Source organism: Mirounga angustirostris, unplaced genomic scaffold (genome assembly GCF_029215605.1).
Source record: "Mirounga angustirostris isolate CCGP_5_RB_7025 unplaced genomic scaffold, mMirAng1.0.hap1 SCAF_2, whole genome shotgun sequence".
Lineage (NCBI taxonomy): Eukaryota > Metazoa > Chordata > Mammalia > Carnivora > Phocidae > Mirounga > Mirounga angustirostris.
Window position 1 is genome coordinate 136,695,723 of NW_026991710.1, and position 22,629 is coordinate 136,718,351.

Below are 22,629 nucleotides of genomic sequence, written 5' to 3' on the forward strand. Positions count from 1 at the left end.
CTCCTAAGTTATTTTAAAATTCCATATTAAATTATGATATTATATGTTTCTAAGTTTTTTAATAAAATCATATGTATTATTGGTTATAATATTTGGCAAAAAGTTCTTGAAGAGTACCTGTAACCTAAAAATACACAAGGCAAAAACAATATTTGTGCTATACATATCTAGGTATTTATTCTATCTTTTAGAGTGTTTGTTATAACCTCCTGTTGTTATTTTCCTTCTTTTTTTTTTTTTCATAGTTGATTACTGACAGATGTGGTACTGACATTTTCACCACACACTGCTGAAGGTGGAAATGACTTATGTGGTATGGGATGTATTCAGAAGGAAGTCAGTAAACGTCCCAGAACTTTCCTTGCATGTACCTCATGGATAGCCAAGATATAAATGGGTTTCTGAAGATAACTTTCAAATGAATTGGAAGGGTACTTTTCAGACATACGCAAGTCCAAATCAAGGGAAACAGAGAAAACAACACTAAATTTTGTAGCAGATGAACTTTATTATGGGTTGAGTTGTATCTTCTTAAAAGATATTTTGAAGTCTTAATCCCGAGTGCCTCAGAATGTTACTTTTTTTTTTGAAACAGGGATGTTGAAGATGTAATTAGATAACTTAAAATGAGGTCATACTGGAGTAGCGTGGCTCCTTAATCCAATATGACTGGTGTCCTTTTAAGAAAAGGCAAGGTGTTGCAAAGACAGGCACCCAGAGGATGCTATGTCACTACAAAGGCAGAATGATGTTATCTACAAGCCAAGGAATGCCAAGGATGTCTAGCACTACCAGAAACTGAAAGAGACAAGCAGAGATCCTCCTCCAGATATTTCAGAGAGAGCATGGCTTAGCCAACTCCTTAATTTTAGACGTTGAGCCTCCGGAAGGGAGAGTGAGGTTGATTTAGAAACCCACCTTGCGTTATTTTGTTATGGCTGTCCTAGGAAATGGATACAAACTTGACGTGGCAGAAACTTCAAACAGGTATAGTTAAAGTGCTGTCACTGCCATTTTCTAATGAGGAACAGTTTTTCCATTTGGATTTAGATGGAGCTACTATGATAATAACTGGATTCGGTCAGATCTTGTTTTGTACCCAACCAATGGTTACAATGGTGTAGATATGTTAATAAAAACTAATATATGTAGAAAATCAAACATTACAAAAGCACCACAGTATATCTGAAGATACCTTATAAATTTTGTAAGATAAAGAACTGGTGTTTCCTTTGGGTATTTAAGGTATAGAAACCTATCAAAAGTAGTTATTGCTTTTTAAACTACAAAATATCATATCAATGTTACTTGAAATTAATATTGCTGATAGAATAGTGTTAAAAGAAAAACAACACCAAAAACCGAAAACCAAAAACCAAACAAAAAAAAATAGTCCTAAAATGGCATCACTTAGGCCACATCCCCAAACTGGGGCTTAATACATAATCTAATTGTAGTTCAACCTCCCCCAGAAATGTAGTCTTGATAGGTCAGTCAGGAATTTTTCACTCACCACCAATGAGTCTGCCACTTGAGCCCTTTAGATCCCCCAAAAGAAGATGAGGTAATCTACATGATAATAGCCCATGCCTTTCCACTTAAGGGAAAGTGGCCTTGCCTGGAAGAATCTTTCTCTTTTGCTATTAATTTTCTTGCCCCACTCTCCCTCTACAAAAACTTTCCATTTTGTACAACTGTCCAAGCACCCCTCTATTTGCCAGATGGGATGCTGCCCAATTCAAGTATTGTTGAATAAAGTCAATTAAATCTTTAAAATTTACTCAGCTGAATCTTTGTTATTTAACAGTAATCAAATTTTACCCCTAAAAATATGTTTTGTCCACATTCTCAAATAATAATACAGATTAGATATATATTTTATTAATACAGAATAAATTCACACAGATGTAAAGATATTGTACATGCTATATTTAAACAAACTTGTTAATTTAATCATGAATCATACCTGAGTTAGTTCATTAATATCTACAAGTCCGTTACTGTCGGCATCAAAATATTTAAACATTTGATCCACCAACAACTTCTTCCAAGATATGTCATCACCGTTAGGGTTTTCATTTTCTTGTGTAATATATTTTTGATTTTGTAAGTCTAAAAGCATACTTTTCATCTTGCTGTATTCAGTGGCCTTGCAGTTATTTCCTGTAACAAAAGAACTAAGTTATTTTCAAAGCAATATTATTGAAAAGGAATCACCTATTGTATTAATGTTAAGAAGCTGATACCTCTTATAGATAACATATTTGGTACATAATTTTTATGTTCCTACTTGCATACTTTACAATTCATACAAAGTTAAAATAATGGGCTATTTTCATGATAGGATAGAAAATTTTCATTTGTATCAAATCTAACAACAAGATATTTAATGTGTGTTTTCTCTATGCCAAAGTAATTGATTCTATGAAGAGCATAGAAAAACATGACCGCTCCAATTGTTTAAATACATTATCTTAGGTCGCCTGGGTGGCTCAGTCGGTTAAGCGACTGCCTTCGGCTCAGGTCATGATCCTGGAGTCCCGGGATCGAGTCCTGCATCAGGCTCCCTGCTCCGCGGGGAGTCTGCTTCTCCCTCTGGCCCTCCTCCCTCTTGTGCTCTCTCTCTCTCATTCTCTCTCTTGCAAATAAAAATCTTAATTAATAAATAAATAAATAAATAAATAAATAAATAAATAAATAAATACATTATCTTAGTTTTAATCCTCACTATACATTCCTATATAGAGAGTTCACAGGTTTTGAGGCACAGGGAGATGAAATGACTTGCCCAAGGCAAAGGGTTAGATTATGTTGGATTTTGCATTTGAACTCATATATCTGGTTTCAAAATAGGATAGCATATTTTTAACTGGAAGTATGCTTTTTACATTTGAATTTGTTTTGAAGACGTTTCTATTTGTGTGTGTGTGTGTTTGCATTTTAAAAAATTCTATTCTTAATAATACTAAGTTCATATTTGTATTCTTACAAAAGTCTTTATTTTTCTGATATTCATTTATCTCTCCTTTTAGAGCACTCAGTGTATAACACGATATATGTTTGCATTTTGTATCTTGAAGTTTTAACTTTGCAAATTTTATCTCCAAAATGAAGTATAAGCTCATTGAACTAACAATGCATCACAGATTTTTCAGTATTCCCATAAAATAACCAGGAAAATACTGACAACATCAGAGTTAGTGAAAATAATTGCTTAGCTTAATGTCTTCAAAAATAACTACAATTGCTCTAAAATCTTCACATAATTATCTTACAAAGGATTTTTCTTATACTGGCCCCCATGATAATGTCTTTAAATGGTACATTGAAAAGTAGTACATACCACTGATAGCAAATGTGATATAAAATACAGTATAGAAAATACAGTGCCTAATGTAATCTGTAAATGAAAAAGTATTATATTAGCCAAGAATTTTTAGAACATATTTTTAGAGAAAATACTAACTTTATAATTGTCAATTTTGACAATTAGATTTTAACAGAATCTACAATTTAAAAAGAATTCTAAAGATTATTAAATATATGTCTGAGAAGCATGGAGTTGAAAAACAGTATTTGAAGTCTCATGCTTTTTCAAGACAAGATGGAAAACAGTCTCTTCTAGAGAGATGAGAGACTGTCTTATTTTTCAAAGACCGTGAAATAACTACTGTTGTTCAGCAATTTTAGTGTTTAGCAATTCTGTCAAGAAATTCTTTTTTTACAACAAAACGTAAACTTTGTGATGCAGATTAAGTCAATTTTGCATTATTCCGTTCTCAGTAAAAAAAATAATACTGAGAACGTTTTCATAATAGCAAGGAAATCACTGACAAAAGAGAGAAGTAATCAAATCTATAGGAAGAGGTAGCAATTTGGGTGTCCATGAAAATGGCACAAAAAGAAACCTTCAAGCGTGTGTGTGCCTGTGATTGTGGGTGTATTTGTATGCGCACATGTGTATGCATCAGAAAGCGAGAGGAATGTGCGATAAAAGAATGGGAAAAAGCGTCACAGACTATTCCAATAGCCCCACCTGGGGATTTCTGTATTTGACTTTGGGTCTTTATCTCCTCTCATCTGACTAGTAGTGGGTAGGGTGGAGTTTGGCGATGCTGACCTGGGGCCACAAGCAAAGTGGAGATCAGAATGCTTGTGAGAGGCAATGGGAACTGAGGTTTAAATGCTGAGAACTTGTTTACTAATACTTAAAATTTGAGGGAAGATGATATAGTTTGAGTTGTTACACTCTAATTTTGATCTAATTGAGTAATGTGATCATCATAATGATCTCTATTAATACTTTCATTTCCCAACTTGTAAATTTCCTTGAAAGTTCAAGTGGTTGCCGGCAATCCAAAGAAAATAAAAATAAAAGCTTTGCAGTTAAGGCATTTACAGTCTATGGAAATGTACAAGAAGTAGTTATACAATTACGTAAAACCTTGTGGAATTTAAAGATTTAATAAAATTTCTGTCACGGATTTTTAGTAATAAATAGGAACATCTGCTATTAACAATAAATCACATGTAATGCAGGTATCCTATGTGTCAGGAACTTTATACGTATTAAATCAGTTAACCCTCACAACATTCCCAAAAGAAAAACAATGCAATTATCACCATTTTATAGATGAGGAATTAAGGCACTGAGAAATTAAATAACTTGTTCAAAGTTACAGAGCTAGAAAGGAGCAGAATGATTTTTATATACAAACAATATCCGTTTTGTCCTTTATTCTCTACTTCTCTCATCTTCAGAACTGAGTTTTAAATCAACTTATATATGGGATTCAGTAAATTTGTTGAGGATTATTTGTAAAAATGAAAGATAAACATAACAATAAACTCTAGGCAAATAGAGAAAAAAGAACTCATAAAGGAAAAAGAGAAAGGACTATCTGAGAAGTTGCAGGAGAATAAGAAAGTACTGAAGAGGAAGCTAAAGGGAGAAGAACTTTTCAAGGAAGAGGGTATGATGAAATGTCAAATGTTTCAGAATGAAAGTAAGATAAACAATAAAACATGTGCACTGAATTCCTTAAACTGTAGGTAATCGGTGACCTTAAAGAAAAATTTTAGCAAATAAATGGAGTAAAATTCTTTTTTTAAATCTAAAATCTCCTTTTCTTAAGATTTATTTATTTATTTTAGAGAGAGAGAAGGGGGGGCAGAGGTAGAGAGAGAGAATCCCAAGCACACTCCCCACTGAGCCACCCAGGCACCCCTAGAATCTCCTTTTTAATATATCTTTCCCTTTAGAATTGATATTTTTTTATATTTTGTTTTATTTTATTTTAATTACATTATAGGTAACATACAATATTAATTTCAAGTTTACAATACAGTGATTCAATACTTCCATCCAGTGCCCATCAGGAAAAGTGCACTCCTTAATCTCCATCACCTATCCCTCCATCCCCCCACCCACTTCCCCTCTGGTAACCATCAGTTTGTTCTCTATAGTTAAGAGTCTGTTTCTCAGTTTCTCTCTTTTTCCTTTGCTCACTTGTTTTGTTTCTTAAATTCCACATATGAATGAAATCACATGGTATTTGTCTTTCTCTGACTTATTTCTCTTAGCATTATACTCTCTAGCTATATCCATGCTCAAACTCACAACCCTGAGATCAAGACCTGATCCTAAATCTAGAGTCGGTCGCCCAACTAACTGAACCACTGAGGCACCCAAACAACTTAGTACATTTTAAGGGCCATGATTTTCTCCTAGAGGCAGGGAATTTTATTTTTAAGTTTCTATTTAAATTCCAGTTAGTTAACATACAGTGTAATATTAATTTCAGGTGTACAACATAGTGATTCAATACTTCCATGCAATGCCCGGTGCTCATCCCAAGTGCCCTCCTGAACACCCATCACCTATTTTACCAAGAATTAAAGAATTTGACCAAATCATTTAAAATTAACCAGACTACAAAAAAGTAAATCTATCCCTGCACCAAATATAATCAAAACTAAGACTCATGTAACTCCATTGAGAATAGGTCTCTTAGTACTTTTGAAATCTAAATAATCTTTCCCCACAGTTTTATCACATCACTCAAATATGTGGTTGTCAACGAAAATTTTATTGTTTGTATTGATGTTATAAAAGATATGCTATTCATATCTGTGAAGCCATAGTCATATAATGATTTCAAATCCAATATTTACACAGCAATTGTGTGCTGGCACTGTTCTAAGAATTTAAAGATAACTCATTTAATCTTATAATGACCCTATGAAGTAAGAACAATTACTATACCATATCATTGAAAGCATAATAAGCCCAATAATAGGCTTGACATTTGACATTACATGAAAGGTTGAGGATTTCTAACCCTAGGATTGTAAACCCATCACTCAGAAATTAACTCAGAAGTTTCCTGTGAGGTATACAGAACTCACAAGTTTGTATATATTTGTCTATTGAGAAGATAGAGAAGCTTTTTCTTTTTTTTTTTTTTTTATTTGACACAGAGAGAGAGAGCACAAGCAGGGGGAACAGCAGAGGGAGAGGGAGAAGCAGGCTTCCAACTGAGCAGGGACCCCGATGTGAGACTTAATCCCAGGACCCTGGGATTAACTAACTGAGCCACCCAGGAGCTCCGAGAAGATAGAGAAGCTTTAATTGTTTTTCTTCTGTTATTGTACAAATGTGTGTGAAATTCTGTCAAGAACTTAATCTTCTGAGGGCTGCCTGCATGCATGAAATCTGATATGCATACACAATAATAAATCATTTTTTTGTCTTCTATATTGGGACAGAGAGGTCTTTTGGTTGGTAGGATTTTTATTTTCCACAACAATCATTAGGGGCACCACCTAATAATGACATGAATGACTTACCAAGCCTATCTAAACATCATGATTTTGTATGCTCACAACTTCAAAAAATGTAAATCAAATTGTGATACAATTACCAGGCAAGCTTGATAAACCACAGAGAAAAACTGTAATATTTCCACATGGGAAATGTAGATCAAACGGACATTGAGCATAGTACTTTGGTCTGGAACAAATCCAGAAAAGTACTCTTATAGGACTATAGTACTTTTTCTTAAGCATTAAGTTTAATGCTAAATTTATCTATAGTAGAAGTTTGAGGTTGAGTTAATTTCTTCCTGAGGTTTATCCATGAGCCCTGGGTCCTTTGGACAGTTTGGTTATCTGGAAGATTATAAATTTTAACTGCTCAATTCCTCCATGTTATATATTATCATAGAAATATGACAGTATTTGACATTTTCTTTTAATTCACATATACTTAGTCGCACAAGATAAGAAACAAGTATCTATTTAGTCGTGCATTTTCTTATGGATATAGATCATGTTTTTTTTAAGATTTATTTATTTATTTGCGAGAGAGAGAGAGAGATAGGATGGGGGAGGGGCAGAGGGAGAGAAAGTCTTAAGCAGACTCCGCACTGAGTGTAGAGCCCAACGCTTCATGCATGACCTTGAGATCATGACCTGAGATGAAACCAAGAGTTGGATGTTTAATCGACGGCACCACCCAGGTGCCCCATGGATATACCTCATGTTTTAACAATAGCTAATCATGACCTTGACCAAAGATACTTAGGTAATAGAAAAGACAGAGGGCAAACTATATAAGCATTGTAAATTGGAGGACTGGAAGGTTTCTACATTAAGTGTAGACTGTGTATGCCATCCGTAGAAATTGGGCCTATGAGACAATGAGCAAATAAATATAGAGGAAATGATAAATTAATTTTTTTAATTATTTATTTATTTGACAGAGAGAGAGCGAGAGCAGGAACACAAGCAGGGGGAGTGGGAGAGGGAGAAACAGGCTTCCCACGGAGCAGGGACCCGATGCGGGGCTCGATCCCAGGACCCCGGGATCATGACCTGAGCCAAAGGCAGATGCTTAACAACTGAGCCACTCAGGTGCCCTGATAAATTAATTTTTAAATCAGATGAGTTTGAGGTAATTTTGGGATATCCTGGTAGAGGTCTCAATGAGCGAAAAGGAAACATAGTTATAGTTCAGAAGCTTTATATTTCAGAAGGAAAAAAACGGTTTGATAAATTGGACTAATGAGTCACTGACAAATGCATGGCGGTTGAAGTATGGCTGATAAAGGAGGGCACTTGTGATGAGCACAGGTGTTATATGTAAGTGATGAATCACTAAATTCTCCTCTTGAAACCAGTTTTATACTATATGTTAACTAACTAGAATTTAAGTAAAAACTTGAAACAAACAAAAAATAAAGAAGGGCACTTGTAAAGTGTGAAGTGAAGGTGACAATGGTCAAACCATGATCACATGTATTTTCAAGGAGTATTAAGACACAGACTTCTTCGGGGGAAATCGGAGGGGTGGACGAACCATGAGAGACGATGGACTCTGAAAAACAAACTGAGGGTTCTGGAGGGGAGGAGGGTGGGAGGATGGGTTAGCCTGGTGATGGGTATTAAAGAGGGCACATTCTGCATGGAGCACTGGGTGTTATGCACAAACAATGAATCATGGAACACGTCATCTAAAACTAATGATGTAATGTATGGGGATTAACATAAGAATAAAAAAATTTAAAAAAAAAGATTAAAAAAAAGACACAGACTTCTTAAAAAGAGACTGCTAAAGCACTCAGTAGTTTGGTGGAGAAGAAATGAAGACAATTTTATCATACAACTTTATGCACTATAGTCTATTTCTTGAAAACGGAGAAACTGACTGCTGCAAATTACATGGAAGAATATAAGGAAAAGAGATGTTGCCTTTCTCTGAACTGCAAAGTTTACTGTGAAATTCAGCTAACATTTTTATTTTCACCATATGCAAGCATATGTGTATGTAAATGCATAAAACAAAATCTGCGGTTATATTAATATGAGTAATAACAATGCTTGTAGAGATACATTCCTTTGATAGTGTATTGGCTGCTGTTTAGAAAAAGCCTATGGGCTACTTTATCAAAGGTAAGTTCAAGATAACTTTATACAGTAAAAAGTTGCTTTTTCATTAAATTGAATCTTCTCATGTTAATTTTGCTACAACAAAAAACATATGAGCTATGAATAAGTTACATATGAAAAAAATTTTTAAATATGTGAAATTTCTAAAGTCAATAGAGATGTAAAATTCCTAATTTTCACATTATGAATAAATAGTAAAAGAGGATTACTTAAGTGGTTGTCCTCATGTATGTTTTCAGATGCAAATGAATTACAAACTCCTTATTTTTAAAGACAATCATTTTACAAATGAGTTGCAGAATTATTTAATAAATACATTTTAAAACAATGCCTGGCTTTCTAGTTTCTAAGGAAAAAGAAAAACCATAATGTTCGCTTTTACATTAACTCTAAAATTCTTATTTAATTTCTTGATTTAGTTACCTATTATAAGCAGTGAAAACAGAAACACCTTTCTTTGAAGATAACATGCATTAATATTCATACACCTATATTTATATATGTCCATGTAGATACTAATGCAAAAATATATAATGGTTTAGTAATATTTTCTTTTCTTCAATTAATTTGGTTTCTTCTTGGCTCCATAATTAAAATAATAACAGTAGCTTATATAGTTTATGTCTAAAGATTTTCCTTTTGTATGACTTCAATGTTGTTCAGGCCACATACTGATTTCTAGTACTACAATTCAGTAAATAAGTTTGGAATGAGCAAAGAAATCATTAGGTGTCTCTAATGGAAAATTACTCATTATTTATAACATGACTTTCAGGGTTATCTAACTTCAGCCTTTCACTGCCTTTGAAATATTTTACTGCTCTGTAAATTGTAGATAACTGATACCAATGAGAAGTAATTCTTGTCTATGGACTTGCAAATGAATTCTGACTGGAAGAGATGCAACTGATTTCTCTCCCCTCTTTTGTGGAAAAAGCCAGATTCATGTATACCTGTAAGTACATCTCTACAATTGTTTACTCCATATAAGTATGTGGCTCTTTGGCTTCCTTGAACTGATTGTAACATCTGCCTAGGTCCCTCCTAAATAATGAGTTAGTTAAATATTTAACATGTTAAAATATGCCAGCATTTTGACTGGTACCAAATACTTGATTCAGGACCAGGTCCCTTGGACAGACCCATCTTTTTGGAATTCTGCCAGGTTTAAAGACTAAATAGGAAGCTATGTGAGGCATGATCTGAAGTTTAATTTTATTTTAATGACTCTTTAAATCATCCTTAAATGATCTTTTCCAGACTTGGTAAAAGATCTCAAGGGAAGCAAAGAAAATTCAGCACTTGATTTCTGGAAAGATGGCAGTCATTTTAAAAGTCCAAGGAAGTATAGCTTTTTAAATAGTCCAAGAAAGATAGGAAATTGTATCATAGAAGGGGGTAAAAAGCAAAAAACACAACACAATAAAACAAACAGGAAAAGGGAAAAGAGGATGGGTGATGGAGAGAAAAAAAGAAAGTGAAATATCATTTCACACTGAGGAATGGACTTGTTTCACAAATAACCCATTTTCCTTCTTTTGTTTATTATGAGGATTGTCAAAGACCAGTCTGAGGGAATTAGTTATCTCAGGTTATCTTAAGTAGTAGATTTTTAAAAAAATCTATAGCAGGTTTGGACAAACTTCTGTAAAGGGCTAGAGAGTAAATATTTTAGGCTTTCTGGCCCATACCATTTCTGTTACCACCACTCTGCTTTGTTATTGTAGGGCAAAAGCAGATGTAGACAGTATGTGAACAAATGGTTATGGGTGTGTTCCAATAAAACTTTATGTACAAAAGCAGGAGGTGGGCCATAGTTTGCTAACCCTTGGTGTATAGAATAATAGCATAGCATAGCATAGATAGATATCAATATGTTTTTTGGCTCTTTTCTTGAAATCTAAATGTAGAGTTTTTGGGAAACAGAAAAAAAAACACATAGATACAGATATATTCAATGCTAATTCAAAAGCAGCATTTTTTAATCTTAATTTTAAAATCTCCTTAATATTTTATTTAAATTTAAGGGATAGTGTCAGAATGAAGGAGGGCTACTATAACACATATATCCCAGGAAAGTCATCGATTTTTCTCTATTATCCTAAAAAAGTAGACTAGACCTTTTACTTTTATTGAAGTAACCCCTTGGTCAACAGGGGTTGTTTTAGGCGAAAGCATTTTGTTAAATGTAGTCAGGGTAAATTCGGTATTATATTAACTTGTGAACATAAGAAAGACCTGCCATTTGCCTAGTGGGGGTGGTCAGGAAAGCTAGACTAACAGGTAATTCAGACCCCAAAGAGTATTTTTGACATGGCTGGAAGTGGCTTTTAAGGTGTACTAAATGAGAAAAGAGGACTCTCCGAAGCAGCAGTTTTTATGTATATAGCCACCTGAGGAGCATTAAAACAAGTGATACCTGGACCTCTTTCTCAGAGTCTGATTTAACTGATCTGTGGTGGGGCTGGGGCATCAATATTTTTAAAAAGCGCTTCAGGTGATTCATACATACATCCAGTGTGGTGAACCACTGTTTCAGAGTTTAAATAAAGTAGCTTATAACCATATACCTATAAGAGGAAAAGCAGACTTGACATTTGTTCAGGTGCTAAATCTAGGCCACGATCTCCTAGTTGCTTCTTCACGCACATGGGCCTACTAGCTTATGCAACAGAAAAGTGCCTTGAGCATTCAGGGCTTTTTATGATTTCTGTGTATTGCAATAATGGTAAATCTGAGTTAAATTTGTAAAGCTGAAAAAAAATGTGCTTTTGTCAATGAATTGCATTCTAAGACTCATCCAGCTTAGGGGCAACCTACGCAATGTCCCCAGTCCCTAGGGCTCAGAAACATAGAGGCCCTACCTGGGACCTAAGTTTGTTTCTCCCTTTAAACTTCTATAGTCTTTTGTATGAATCACATTTATTCTAATTCTCTCTCTCTCTTGCTGACTCTCCCTCTCATTTTACCTTTTATTTTTTAATTTTTTAAAGATTTTATTTATTTGAGAAAGAGAGAGCGAGAGCACGAGCAGAAGGAGGGGCACAGGGACAAGCAGGCTCCCCCGCTGAGCATGGAGCCCACTGTGGGGCTTGATCCTAGGACCCAGAAATCATGACTTGAGCCAAAGTCAGATGCTTAAATGACTGAGCCACCCAGGCGCCCTTACCTTTTATTTTTGGAAACATGACATGTTTCCCCCGCTTTTGAACTATGATATGCTGATGGTAAGGATCATTTATGATTCATTTTGTATCATTCACAAGTTCTTGAACTAGGCGTTATACAAAATAACATTTCAATACATTGTCATAAATTAAATGCCAATATGTTGTTACACTTTTTCCCCCATTCTTCCACTGTATACATTGTCTATATTTTATTAGTTTATCAGGTAAACTTAGACCAGCTTATTGAAGAAACTATAGCTACAACTATATCTATCTTTCTACACACACACACACACACAAATACAGAATTTGTATTTTGTATACAAATATATATTTGTATTTTCACTGCCTTCCTCAGTGCTAACACCTGTTTGCTTACTAAATATTTGTTGAATATCTTGCCATATACTTTGAAAAGAGGAAGAATAGAAATGACTAAAAGTGTGCACTAGATGAGGGGTGCCTGGATGGCTCAGTAGGCTGAGCATCCAACCCTTGATTTTGGCTCAGGTCATGATCCCAAGGTTGTGAGACTGAGCCCTACATTTGGCTCTATGCTTAGCACAGAGTTTGCGGTTGTCTCTCTTCCTCTTCCTCTGCCCCTTCCCCAGCTCAAGCACATGCTCTCTCTAAATAAATAAATAAATAAAATCTTTAAAAAAAAAAAAGAGTACAGTAAATGAGCATTTCAGCTATTACTAGAGTTGCCAGATTTAGGACATAAAAATCTAGAACAGCCAGTTAATTCAGAATTTCAGATAAATAATGAACAATTTTTTTGGCATGCATATTCCCAAATACTGCATTATATTTTACCTGACAGCCTTAGTTACTAACTCTGTCCTAAATTACCCAATTACCTTTAAGGCAGTATTATATTCATCCTAATCTCATATCAATGGATTTTAAAAATATGACATTCTCTTTCTTTTAATTGGTAAGTTTAGACCATTTATATTTATTATTGTTATGGTCTGAATGTTTGCATCCCCTCTAAATTCCTATGTTGAAATTCTACTTCTTAATGTAATGGTATTAGGAGATAGGACCTTTGGGAGATGCTTAGGTCATGAGAGTGGAACCCTCATGAATGGAATTAGTGCCATTATAAAAGAGACCTCACAGAGCTCCCTAACCTTTTCTGTCCTATGAGGACATAGTGAAAAAACAACTGTGAACCAGGAAGCCCTCACCAAACACTGAATCTGTTGGTGCCATGATCTTGAACTTTCCAGCCTCCAGAACTGTGAGGAAAAAAACCAAAAAATTGTTGTTTATAAACCACTCAGTCTGTGGTATTTTGTTATAGCAGTCTGAATGGACTAAGACAATTATGATGATCAGTGTCTTTAAATTTGTTTTTGTAACTCTTATTGTGCTCACTACTGTTTTGCTTTTGTATGTTTTCTTTTTGAATAAATTTTGTTTGTTTTGTTTTTATTTTACCATTTTCTTGTTACTGATTTGGAATTTATATACTCTTTTTCTTTTTCTTTTAGTGCTTGTCCTCAGTATTTTATCATATATGTTTATTGTAGAAATATCTTGTATTCTTTTCTGTGTTTTTGAGAAATTAATTTAAGATTTCTTTCATTAATGGTCCAACTTTTTTATGGGATTATTATTTTACTCTCATTTTACTGGAGTCTTAAGGAGGTGAGGAGATAAATGTTTAATCTCATTAGCTTTTTTTTACCCTTACTTCTTAATTTCTATTATATTTCTCCAACCATACTAGTAGGTAAGTTAACTCAGGACTCTATCATTCATCTGATTCTAGCATTAATTTCTTTTCTTTTTAAAGACTTATTTATTTGGGATGCCTGGGTGGCTCAGTCGGTTAAGCGGCTGCCTTCGGCCCGGGTCATGATCCCAGGCTCCTGGGATCAAGTCCCACATTGGGCTCCTTGCTCAGCAGGGAGCCTGCTTCTCCCTCTCTCTCCCTCTGCTTGTGCTCTCTCTGTCAAATAAATAAAATCTTTTAAAAAAAATTTTAAAAATAAAGATTTATTTATTTGAGAGAGAGAGAGAGATAACACAAGCAAGGAGGAGGGGCAGAGAAAGAAGGAGAAGCAGACTCCCCGCCGAGCAGGGAGCCAAATGCAGGGCTCAATCCCAGCATACTGGGATCATGACTTGAGCTGAAGGCAGACCGACTGAGTCACCCAGGCGCCCCTGATTCTAGCATTAATTTATTTACTGCCTAACTTGCAACCCTCCATACTTTCCATCTCTCCAACTTCTACCTAATTACTGTTAGTCTACAAATTAACATTTTTCAGGTGTCTTTTCTGCTTAAAACTTGTAAATGCCATACCTTTCTATATTAAGTCCAAACAGAAAAATGTGATGCAGCCCTGACTTTCATCAACTCACAGACTTCACTTCTAGTGTAGTTCAGATACTTTGAAATTTCTGAGAGCTATCTGCTTATTGGCTACTCTATTTCTTTTAGCAAAGATTTCATATTGTCTATTCAGCAGGGTCATGGTACAAAAAGGCATATTGAAGATGCAGAGTAAGCATTATGTTTCACTCAAATTGTTTAAATGTCCATACACATAATAAAATTATTATAAATGGGGCACTATAACATTCTGGGAATTGCCTAATGATATTCAGCATAACATTTAACTTTCCTAGAATAGTTTGTTTATGTTAATTTGGTTTTAATCAGGTAAAACGCTACTCTTTACCACACTAGCACTATTAGCTATTCTTGCATAAAAATGATAAGTCTTCTACAAAATTAGAAATAAATATTTGGCCAAACAATCGATCCATTCTGATGATTATATTTTAATTATAAAGTACATAGAACACTATTAGAAAAAAAAATGGGTTTAAAACAAAAGGTGGATTCTATATGCTGTTTTTTTTTTTGTTTTTTTTTTTTTTTAGATGAAGTGTTCCATGATTCATTGTTTGTGCATAACACCCAGTGCTCCATGCAGAATGTGCCCTCCTCAATACCCACCACCAGGCTAACCCATCCTCCCACCCCCCTCCCCTCCAGAACCCTGTTTGTTTTTCAGAGTCCATCGTCTCTCATGGTTTGTCTACCCCTCCGATTTCCCCCGCTTCATTCTTCCCCTCCCGCTACCTTCTTCTTCTTTTTTTTTTTTTCTTAACATATATTGCATTATTTGTTTCAGAGGTACAGATCTGAGATTCAACAGTCTTGCACAATTCACAGCGCTTACCAGAGCACATACCCTCCCCAGTGTCTATCACCCAGTCACCCCACCCCTCCCACCCCACCCCCCACTCCAGCAACCCTCAGTTTGTTTCCTACAATTAAGAATTCCTCATATCAGTGAGATCATATGATACATATCTTTCTCTGTTTGACTTATTTCACTCAACATAATACCCTCCAGTTCCATCCACGTCGTTGCAAATGGCAAGATCTATAAGTACTGTGTTTATTAAAGAATTTGAAATGTTTTTTTAATGAATGCAATACTCTCAAGAATAAGAAATTAATTTTCTCATAAGTAGCAAAGCCTATTTGTTGCTTTATTAATATGGTATTTTTGAAGGCTTTTGTATTGGAAATATTTCAATCATAACATTTCCAGGAATATTATGGTTGAATTAAAAATATAGAAGTAATGCAAAACATGTTAAGCTGAGATTTGAATTCCATTTGATCCTTGATGGTTATGTCTATCATACCTTATCAGTTAATAAACTCTCCAAGCAAAATATTTGACATTATGTAAAGCATAATACCACCATTAAAGAAAAGTTAAAACCCCTATATCCCTCACTGTAAATATTTCTAAATTCCTTTCATATATTAATCTATATGATACTAAAACTACCAAATAGGATAGATGCTACTATTTTTTCCCTTTTTTAGATTAGGAAACTGTAGCACACAGAGGTTAAATAATTTAATCAGGGTGACAGATTTCAGAAATGGTAGACCTGGAATTTGACTTCTAGGTAGTTTGGCTAAGAGTCTGTGCTACTTTAGAGCCTGCCAAACAGTAGTGATTGATGTTAGACATTTGTAACTAACAAACTCGACTATAGCTTCCTGTTCCACTAATGCTTCCTTTAGTCTGTAAAATATAGAAACACCCCCAAAAATGGAGAAGGGAAAAAACAATAGTCATAGAATCAAAATTTTATCAATCCCTAACTAATATAGATAGTTAGAATTTTGTCAAAGGTTAAAAATAATGTTCATAATAATTTTTAAAAAGTACTCAACATTCATGGGAACAAAGCGACGGAAAGCATTTTCAAAATATACTATATTAGTCTTTACCAGTGGTCACTTACACTGTAGCCCAGATGCAAATTCTCAGCACCAGTTAATACATACCAGATCAGAACTCTTGGTGTATGGCCAAACAGTCTGTGTTTTAACAAGTTCTTCAGGTGATTCAGATTAACACTCAAGTTTGAGGAACACCCGATTTTACTCACAACAATATGGTCCAGTTAAGAGGCCCATTTGGAAATATAAAAAACATGAAGTTTAAGTACATTAGAGAAGAGCCCAAGCCTAATCTTTTTTTTTTTTAAGATTTTATTTATTTATTTATTTGACAGAGAGAGACAGTGAGAGAGGGAACACAAGCAGGCAGAGTAGGAGAGGGAGAAGCAGGCTCCCAAGGAGCAGAGAGCCCGATGCGGGGCTCGATCTCAGGACTCTGGGATCATGACCTGAGCCGAAGGCAGACGCTTAACGACTGAGCCACCCAGGCGCCCCGCCCAAGCCTAATCTTTAGTGTAGCCTAGCATGCCAAATGCAAAAGTGTTTTGTTGTAATAATCTGAGTTAATAAAGAAAACACACTGAAGAAATTTGAAATTCTAAACAGTGTGAAAAGGAAAGAAAAATGGAAATTGCACAGCTGGGGGTGGGGTGGGATTTAGACCAGACACCTGAGGGAAATTATGATGGTCTATAAAGTCATTACAGTAAAACTCAAATGAAAGCTCAAAAGGTGAACCCTAGATTCAGTTGGATATTGAGGCCATATATTTTTAAATGAGTGTTCTCAATTACTAAGAGACAAGGTGCCTGGGTTATGAACCGAACTCCAATATATGCTAGCTGTGGACATGTGAGTTAGTCATTGGCTCTTTCTGTATCTTAGTGTTCTTTAGTTTATACAGTAATATCAAAACCTAACGCATGCGTTTTTGAAATGATTAAATTATATGTAAAGAGCTCACCACAGTTTATGACATATAACAGACTCCCTCCCCCACAAAGTTAGATTTTGATTCTCCTTTTAATGTAAACAGAGTATATCACCATAGTGATGAGTGAGCTATGAGAGATTAAGAAAATAATTGATACTCTATTTACAAATATTTTGGATAGAGACTAATGATATTAATTCAGTTCGAAGATATTATTTTATGATGTTCTGATGTTTGCAAAGGTTAAACCATGGAATAAAAAAGAAATTTTTTACCTGAGCTATTTTGATAGTAGAATCAAAGAGATGCTTGACTCAAATGGCTTTACTTTCTATCCCTATACTCTACTTTTCATCTGCTCACATAATCGATATTTTAGTGCAATGTACTTTGCCTGACTCCAAAAAGGAAATGTGGAAGGAAGATCTAATGTATACATGAATAACAACAAACAATTATAATTGAATGTTCATCATGTTACAGGATCTCAAACTGAATATTAACACATTTAATCCCTGCAAATATATTATGAGATGAATATTACTTCTCTTTCATGGATGGGCAAACCGTCGCGATAGGGTGTCGAGCAAGTCTCCAGAAGAGATACAGTCAGTGAATACTGGAGTTGGGTTATAAAATCAGGCAATTAAACTCCAGAGGCTGTGTATTTAACCACTGTGCCATGATTCAAGCCTCTTAAAATAAGGATGTTTACAAAGTAATATTGATTCATAGCCATAATAGCAATTCAAATATTGACATAACATTCAGGACATCTGTTCAAATTTAGATTACCATATCACACAGATGTAGTACAGAATGCCATAGACAGGCTAAGATTAGACTTGGCTAACTGATTATTGAATAGTGATGTCTCATCTTAGAGCACTAATTATACATTTTATTTTTAGCCCTGAGATAAAAATCCCTTTCCTATCTTCATCTTGTTTGTTCCTAAGCTTAACTTCTAGATGTAATCTCTGAGGATCTGAAAAAAAATTTACCTGTTATTTTTAAGCAAATGGTTCAGGAGAAAAAGCTTATGTCATAAATCTTGCCTCTAATTATTAATCTCATTTAATGGGATAAATATAGTAAATAATACACAAAACCAGCCTCAGCCAGAGAGAAGCACCTCTTCAAGATGAGACTAAGAGGAACATTTCCAAATGCCACCTGTTTCTTCCTTTACAGTGGAGGAACTAGAACGTCACTGTCAGCAGCTGTCCCCACGTGGCCTGGCCAATTTTCACCTTTCAGTGCTTAAAATGTCAAAGGACATTTTAAAGCCTTTATGGAAACTACATTTAAGTTTTAAAAGAATCTTTTAAAAAAGAAAATCTTCAAGCTGGCAGATGGAAATGAATATACAAAGACCATCTTTTTTCCTCAGTTGAGACAAAATTGCCCTGATTTCTTTACCTCTTAAGTAATGTTAACCTTTAATTTAGATACATGTTGGGATAAAACTTTGGTAAATTAGCACTTCTAAGTGACTCAAATAGTAATTAGAAATTTAAGAAGTTCACTTCTCTTAAGCTTCAGTTGTATTTAATTCAGAAAATGCCACAGAAAATAATTTTTAAAACGTAAGCATAAATTGCATAAGCACGACTATCATCATTGGTTGTTCTTCAGGTAGTATAAACATCTTTAATATAAACAAATATTTCATTTAATTTTCAGAAGAGCCCAACAATCCCTGATAAAATAACAGAATCAGTGACTACGGTGAACTATATTTTGGTCATATTTTTAAGTAGTTGATAAAGGTTATCATAGTCTATGTGAATATATTAATTTTAGTTTCGTTGGATAGGAATTTGGAAATACCGAGAACTGTTAGAAAATAATGATAAATGGCAGTGGATATGTTTCATTAAGCAGCTGCAGGGATTGGTATTAGGTGATGAAAAGCACTACACTTGTCACATTATGGAGATGAAAAATAAATAGAGCAGCATTTCTGCAGTCCCAGTTAAAAACAGAAAAACTTTTGTAAATGTCTTAGTGTTTAGATTTTTGTTACTCATGCATTTCTTGCAGGGGGGCGGAGTGTTTCTGGGAGGACAAGATTGATGAACAAACTATACATTTCCTATATGAACTATATTATCTCTTTTAGTCTTTTCACAGCTGGTATTCAGCATAATTGGCAAACAGTAGGGATACCATTTGGGTTTATGTAGTCACTCAATGCACAATTATTTTGTGGAGAAATGAATGGAGCCTGACAGTCTTTCTCAGATTTATGCTTTCCTGGGGTCTGGAATTTTCTTTAAAGGAAAACCTCCTCAGAGAAATATGAGAAAGAATCATTTCTGCAGTATCAAGAGATCCTCCTTCTGTTTTATCACTCTGTGTTCCTAATGGAAAAGCAAAATCCTCTCCTCTTTGTAGACATTCGAGGTCTCAGATTTAAAATCTCTTATCCAGCACAGCATTCAGTTTTAAACATACTATAATCAGAATTTTCAGTATGAATGACACATTTTTGTGAAACTGTAGTTGAATATATCATTTATTACTATGTTATACATAAATATTTATAAGTATCTTACCTAGGCTAATATGGTATGTATACTGCTAATAAAAAAAAAGCCTTTGGAGAAAAATGTCTCTATATGGCAGGCATTCCATCAAGTTTCTTGAACACCTGATGAGCTGTGATTGAAATGTATGAAAGACAGACTAAAAAGAGATTCCTGTTGTGCCTCTTCCCTCTCCCCAGCAAACAAACTGCAAGATATGGCATCCTTTAAAGATGTCTTTCTCCTGGTTTGCACCGTATTCAAGGATTGAATGTTACTTTATGATGGTACTCAGTCTATGACAGCAGAATACAATCATACAGTCATCAGAAAGTTTCATGTCTGTGCATACTTTTGAAATTATTTAGGTGGTGTGCTATTCTTTACATTGAAAGAAGGCTGTCTTGGTTAACCTTTAGTATTTTCTTTATTAGGAAAATAATCGATTCTTTGGATTCTCCCTTCACATGAGCTTAAAGATGCAGTCACATCATATCTATGTTACTTCTGTTATGTGATTGAACGAGTCATCTGTAGGTCATGAAATGAAGAAAGCTAACTGCCCTCCACAACGGTTAGCTCTAGGACATTGATTATAGCCACTGTAGTATAAGCATTTCTAAAACCAGTCAGTTTAATGGTACTCGTGTGTGTGTGTGTGTGTGTGTGTTGATAATATTTTTCTGAATCTAACATAGTGAGCCCATTTACAATTTTCCAAACCAGAGGACCCTAACAAATGATAAGATAGGCAATGCACTCAGGGGAAATGATATGGAACTATCACTTTGCTCTACTCTGATAACCATTCGTTGAGTTAGGTAAAAAGAGATAATAAACTTTACTAGATGAGCAGCTTTGCTAAGCCTGTATGTTCCATCCTTCCAAATCTCATGGTATTAATTATCTTTATTATCAGATCAATACCTAAGATGCTGTGCTCTATTGTAAGTAAAAAATTAAAGTCTCACGAGCGTTATGTGTCAGAGAGTGTCTTTAATTCATGTATTGCTGCTGCTAGAACATAGGAGACAAAGAATACAAATGCTGTTATTGAAGAATAACTCCATTCATATGTGAATGGGAAGATTAAAAAAAAAATCATTCTGTTCCATCACTAATGATGTCCATGGCATTATTCAGTAGAAGGATGCTTTGTGAGATTCACACTTGAAGATAGCAGCATTGAATATATTTTGTAGCAATAGCTTGAAAATAATTTTTGAAACTTAATAATTCACTATCTGAGCAAAGTTATTTTTCTTCTATTATTATGGTAAGAATCTACAGAGAATTAAGGCAGAAGACATGTATATTGATCTCTGAGCCTTCCTGGTATCCTAGTACCTGGTATGCTTTATACTTGTTGGTTTACAAATTCAGAACTGAATTAATTTGCTGCTGTGTTGAAAAGAATACCTGATTTCTGCATAAGGCATCCTGAAAATGCCTTAAACCTTTATTCTATTTCTGTGAATGGTAGTGCTCAGTGTTTATCACTGACTTTGTGATTGATTAACTGGGTAAAATTAATCTTCTAGCATAATAAGCTTCAGAGTTATGCTTCAAATCCATTTAAAAGGACCCATATAAATAAAACATTGGAATTTAATAGGTTGTAACTTCTTGAAGAGAGATAATATACAATCTGCACAGTCTTTTAGTATCTGTGAGTCTGTAAAACACTGATGATCAAATATTCTGTTACTGACTTCATAATAGCCAAATTTCAGTTTCAAAATTTGAAAATATTCAAAAATATTTATGATGGTGAAGGTCATTTTTATCATACAAGTAACTTTGTATGAACGGATACTTTCCTATATGCAAAAATACTGATTAATAAGTTATATAACAATTACAGTAATAAGATGTTTGTTAATTTCCAATTGCTGTCCTAACAAATTATTACTAACAACAGTTTAAAACAACTCAAATTTTATTATTTCACAGTTTCTCTAGGTCAAACATCTGGGTACGCTATAATTCAGCTAGGTCCTCTGCTTTGAGTTTTCAAGGCTTAAAATCAAGGTGTCAGTTGCATTTCTTTCTAGAGGCTCTATGATAGATCCATTTCAAAGCTCATACAGACGTTGGCCAAATTTAGTCCTTGAAATTGTAGGACTGAAGTTTTCTTGATGTCACCCTTAGCTCCAAAGGCCCCCTCTATGGTATGTGCATGGGGTCCCCTACATCTTAGAACCATCAATAGTATGTCCAATCTTTATTATCCTTCAAATCTCTCTGATGTTCCTTTCTGTGGCTTCTTCTTGGCTTCACCAAACTAAGCTCTCTGCTTTTAAGGGCTCTTGTGATTAGCTAACTCCATCAAGATAATGTAGGAGACTCTATCTTTAGGTCCCTAACCATAACTATATCAGTAATGTTCATTTTCCCATATAACATATTAACACATTCTGAGAATTGGGATGTGGATATCTTTTTTTTAAGATTTATTTATTTATTTTAGAGAGCTGGGGGGAGGCCAGAAGGAGAAAGAAAGAGAGAGAATCCCAAGCAGACTCCCTGCTGAGCACAGAGCCCAACACAGGGCTCAATCCCATGACCCCGAGATCATGAACTGAGCTGAAATCAAGAGTAAGACACTCAACCGACTGAGCCACCCAGGCGTCCCTGGGATGTGAGTATCTTTAAAAGTGGAGGAGAGTTTTCATCCATCACAGATATGTTATTAGTTATTTTACATATCCTATTTTCACTATTAAATTGTTTCAATTACACTTTATTTTCAAACTCTAATTACTCATTGCTGTTCATTAAAAATATCACGTACCAAAATATATATTGAACAGT

The 22,629-nt window shown here is 34.6% G+C and overlaps 1 protein-coding gene across 3 annotated transcripts in view; it reads right to left on the minus strand.

Annotated features, from left to right (window-relative positions):
* Positions 1-22,629, minus strand: part of FSTL5 (follistatin like 5) — a 691,608-nt gene that overhangs the window by 361,380 nt on the left and 307,599 nt on the right. For all 3 annotated transcript variants that reach the window (XM_045879364.2, XM_045879363.2, XM_045879362.2), the window contains exon 4: positions 1,967-2,163. In XM_045879364.2, coding sequence (XP_045735320.1) covers positions 1,967-2,163 — 197 coding nt within the window. The remainder of the gene's footprint in view (positions 1-1,966; positions 2,164-22,629) is intronic.